This window comes from Gracilinanus agilis, unplaced genomic scaffold (assembly GCF_016433145.1).
Source record: "Gracilinanus agilis isolate LMUSP501 unplaced genomic scaffold, AgileGrace unplaced_scaffold42815, whole genome shotgun sequence".
NCBI classification, from domain to species: domain Eukaryota; kingdom Metazoa; phylum Chordata; class Mammalia; order Didelphimorphia; family Didelphidae; genus Gracilinanus; species Gracilinanus agilis.
The window spans coordinates 1-3,781 of NW_025376706.1; the positions used below are offsets into that span (position 1 = coordinate 1).

Here is a 3,781-nt window from a genome sequence, read left to right on the forward strand (position 1 = left end):
CCCCCGCCACCTTCCTAGCCGCAAGATCTCCGGGTTCGGATGACTCGGACCGTCAGACAGGTCTGCCCTGCCCTCGGACTGCCCAGGCAGGGGCCAGGGCACTTGGCCCCCTTACGGTGGGAAAACGCCAGGGATTGGGGGAAATCCGAGCAGCACCTCCCGGGTTTGGGTGGCTAGATTTCAACCAGGAATGTGACAGCCTCACAGCAGCTGTGTCCTGCCTAAAAGGAGCTCTATTTAAAATCTTTCAACAGCTGAACAGCATCGAGGAACCCCTCCCATCAACTCCCCAGCACCACCGACCTCTCTCCCAGCAAACCCCCGCCGCGTCCGCACCCCCCCCAATAATTTTTTTTAAATCCAAGCCACAGAATGGACATGGGGACACACACACACACACACACACACACACACACACACTTCAAAAATCCAATCGGATCGTTAGCCTTCCAGAACGAAGGAGGGTAACTGGGGAGCCATACACGGGATCAGACAGAAGCCCACCTTCCTCCTACCCCACTCGCTCGGAGGAGGAAACTCCCACCTCCCGGAGTCCCCTCGGCAAGAGAGAAGCCCCCTCCTACCTGCGTGGATCTGAGCTACAGGGGAAAGACCGAACCAACCCGGCAAACAAGACTCAAGAGGCTGGTCCCTTGCCGAAGCCATCCTCGTTCCCTTCCTCCTGCGGGCAAACATCTTTTTTTTCCTCCCTGGGAGATCGGAGACGGGCTGAAGATGGGCAGAGTTGGGGAGTGGGGGGTGATGAGCCAGGCTCCCGCTGGCACTGGCTTGCCATTGCTGTCTGCATGCTTAAGAGATGACAGGAGCCTCGGAGACAGAAAAGGCAAAGACAATGTGGGTGATGCAAAGTGAGGCTGGGCTGCTTTTCTTTGGTAACTAACACCTGTAGCCATTTTTGTTGGGGGAATGTTTACAAGGCACTAAACTGGCTGATTCTGAGTCCCCTCTCCGCGAGTGAGGGAGGCACTGTTTCATTCTGCTGGGTATTTGCACCAATCCACCAAGGCAGCTACAGCCACCATACTTTACTATTCCCCACAAGTCTCAGAGGAGAGAGGACAAGATTAGAAACTTGGGAGGCAGGGGAAGGAGAGGGAGAGGGACAGAAGGGCTTCGGAGAGATTTTAGGGAAGTGCCCTTCCACAGACGTTTCTATCTTCTGCTCACCTTGGGGAAATGGAGAGAAAGCGATGGAGTGGAGGCGGGAGGTTGGTGGGGTGGGATGGGAATAGCGGGGACAGGCAAACACATCACATCAAGGCAGAGTGTATGTAATTAATTGGTGTGTTAAGCAGCACGTTTATGCTTTAGTACAAATGAGCCTGGAGGAAAAAAATGATTTCTCAGAAGGGGTTCTTTAATCCTACCTGATACTGCATCTGAAAAACAGAGAAAGTGTTGGGGTGGGGGTGAGTTCTCCTAAGGAAAAGGAATTCTCCCTCGATTTAGAAAGGAAGTTAACAGTGTTGAGACATACAACTAGAAAAAATGCCTCTCCTCACCCCTCTCTGCCTCTCTCCTGCTACCTACATTCCTGCCTCCTTTTGTTAAAGGGATAAAGAGAAACCGAAGCCCCTACCTTTGAGTATAACCCCCAAGAGAGCTCGGTCTCTATCACCATAACAACAATGCCAAACATCCCAAAAATCAAAGCATAGTCACTCAGCCGTTTCCTCTTTTCAAACAAGGCTCTCCTGTGTCCCAGTTTATAGCCGATATTTTGGTTTTTCCTTTTATTGGCCTTGGGGAAGGTGCTGATGCTGCTGGTGCCAGAGTGCTGGTGGTTGTGGGTGGTATTTGGATGATGGAGCAGGGTCTGATTGGAATGGTGATCCTCCCGGGAAGAGATGACAATCTCGGGTGGATTGCTGGAGCTGAAGATCTGGAGGGGTTGGCTTTCAGGCTCAGACTCTATAAGGTTCCTCCTAGAGGCACTTAGCCTGCTCAAGGGTTTCATCACCCCACCACTGTACTTGCACGAGCTCATGGCTATCTCCGTGAAAGGGTTGCTATCTCTCCTGTGGACCAGTGGGCTCGCCTGTCTATGCTTGCAGCCTCCTCCGGCCCCACTTGTAGCTGTTGAACTTGGAGAATGGCCAACCAAGTGGTCATTCAGATTGAGCTGGCTGCCTTGCCTAGAGGAAGGGTGGAGGATGATGGTAGAGTTGGAGGAAGGTGGGGCCCTGAAAGCAGTGGGAGAAGAGTGAAGCAGGCTGTGATGGAGAGGTTGGCTCTGGAGTTGGTTGAGCTGGGTGAGGGGCCTTGAAGACTGGGGTGCCGGTGGTGGGGGTGGCTGCTGCTGCTGCTGCTGGGGGGCCAGGGCTGCCGGAGCCGGTGGTGGTGGTGGCTGTTGAGGCTGCTGCTGTTGCTGCTGCTGCTGTTGCTGTTGCTGCTGCTGCTGCTGCTGTTGCTCATCCCCCGAAGATGGACAGGGACACTTGAGGTCTTCGTCCAAGTCTCCCACCCCAGAGTCATGGAAGTGCCCAGAAGTGTCCATCTTGGGGTTTGGTTGGATTCCCTTCCACAAACCCCCCACCCCAATTCTGCTCTCTCTCAGGAGATTTCCTCAAAGAAAGACTGGCATCGGAGAGCCCAAGCCAGAGAGTGTCTTGGCTCTGATCCTCTTTTCTTTGGCTTGGTTCGGTTCTCTGGGGCTGACTAGAGTCCGGATGCTGCCAGTCAAGAATGCATTGTAGTGGGAAGGGGAGGAAGAGGAGCTGGGGTGGGGGGGAAGAACTCTGCCTCTGGAGGTGGTCTTTAGAAGAGTCTCAGGCAAGGGTCAGCTCCACTCGGCTGAGGCTCAATAGCCTTCCTCTCCTTCTCCTCCTTCCACTGTTATATTGTAAGCCAAACCCACTTATTAGCAGCTGGTCTCATTGGCTTGGCTTAACTCTCCAACCACATCCTAACAACGCCCCCTCCACAACGCTCCTCCTGAAGAGGAGGTTCTCCCAGCCCCAGCCCACAGAGAGGGTGCACAGGCTGGAGGCTGCGCAGAGCCCTGGGAGTTGTAGTTTTTCCTGCCTGACGTCTGAAGCAGCTGCCTTCTTCCCTGCTGACAGGTACAAGGAATCTAGCGACCCCAGAGGAATACGGGACACCGAAGGCCTAGCAAGAGAGGGAAGAGGGCCAGAAGGCTGGGACGGGGGGTGGGGGGGATTCCATGAGAGGGGATGTGGGGGAGGGAGGCTAGATGGAAAGTTCCATTCATGCAGACTTATATTGGTAGCACTAGAACAGACTCTGGGTAGCCTTCATCTAATGGACTTCTCCGCCCCACCCCATCCCCGCCTCAGTTTCCACATCTGTAAAATGAAGGGATTGGAACAGATGAGAGAATCATAGCATCTCAGAGTTGGCAGGATGTTCAGAGGCCAACCTGTACCTGAAAAGGAATCCCTCCCCTTCCGTGGAAAGATGAAGAAACTAAAGGTCAGGATATGAAGTGACTTGACAAGCACCTAGCCCAGGGTTTCATTCATAGTAAACTCTTAATAAATGCTTGTTGATTAGCTTTCCAAGATCAGAGAGAGACAGAGACAGGCAGAGACAGAGAGATGAAGGGAGGGAGGGAAGGAAGGAGGAAGGAAGGAAAAGAAAAAGAGGGAGGGGGGAGGGAAAGAGGAAGAGACAGAGACAGAGACCCAGAACTCCAGGCTCCTAGCAGCACCTAGGAGAACTGCTCAGACCCATGCAGAAGTCAGAATAAAGAAGTAGGACAGTGTCTCCCAGAAGCAAACGTGGTCCTTACTACAGGTGA

General features: G+C 53.4%; 1 protein-coding gene across 1 annotated transcript; it reads right to left on the bottom strand.

The window, feature by feature from the left end:
* Positions 1-1,388: 1,388 nt before the first annotated feature.
* On the bottom strand, positions 1,389-2,518 carry LOC123255301 (small conductance calcium-activated potassium channel protein 3-like; the record flags this gene model as incomplete). The annotated part of the gene is made up of 2 exons (XM_044684125.1): positions 1,601-2,518; positions 1,389-1,400 (listed from the first exon to the last, which is right to left on the bottom strand). Coding segments are annotated over exons 1-2 (930 nt in total), but the record flags the coding sequence as incomplete, so codon positions are not given.
* Between the last annotated feature and the right edge of the window lie 1,263 nt (positions 2,519-3,781).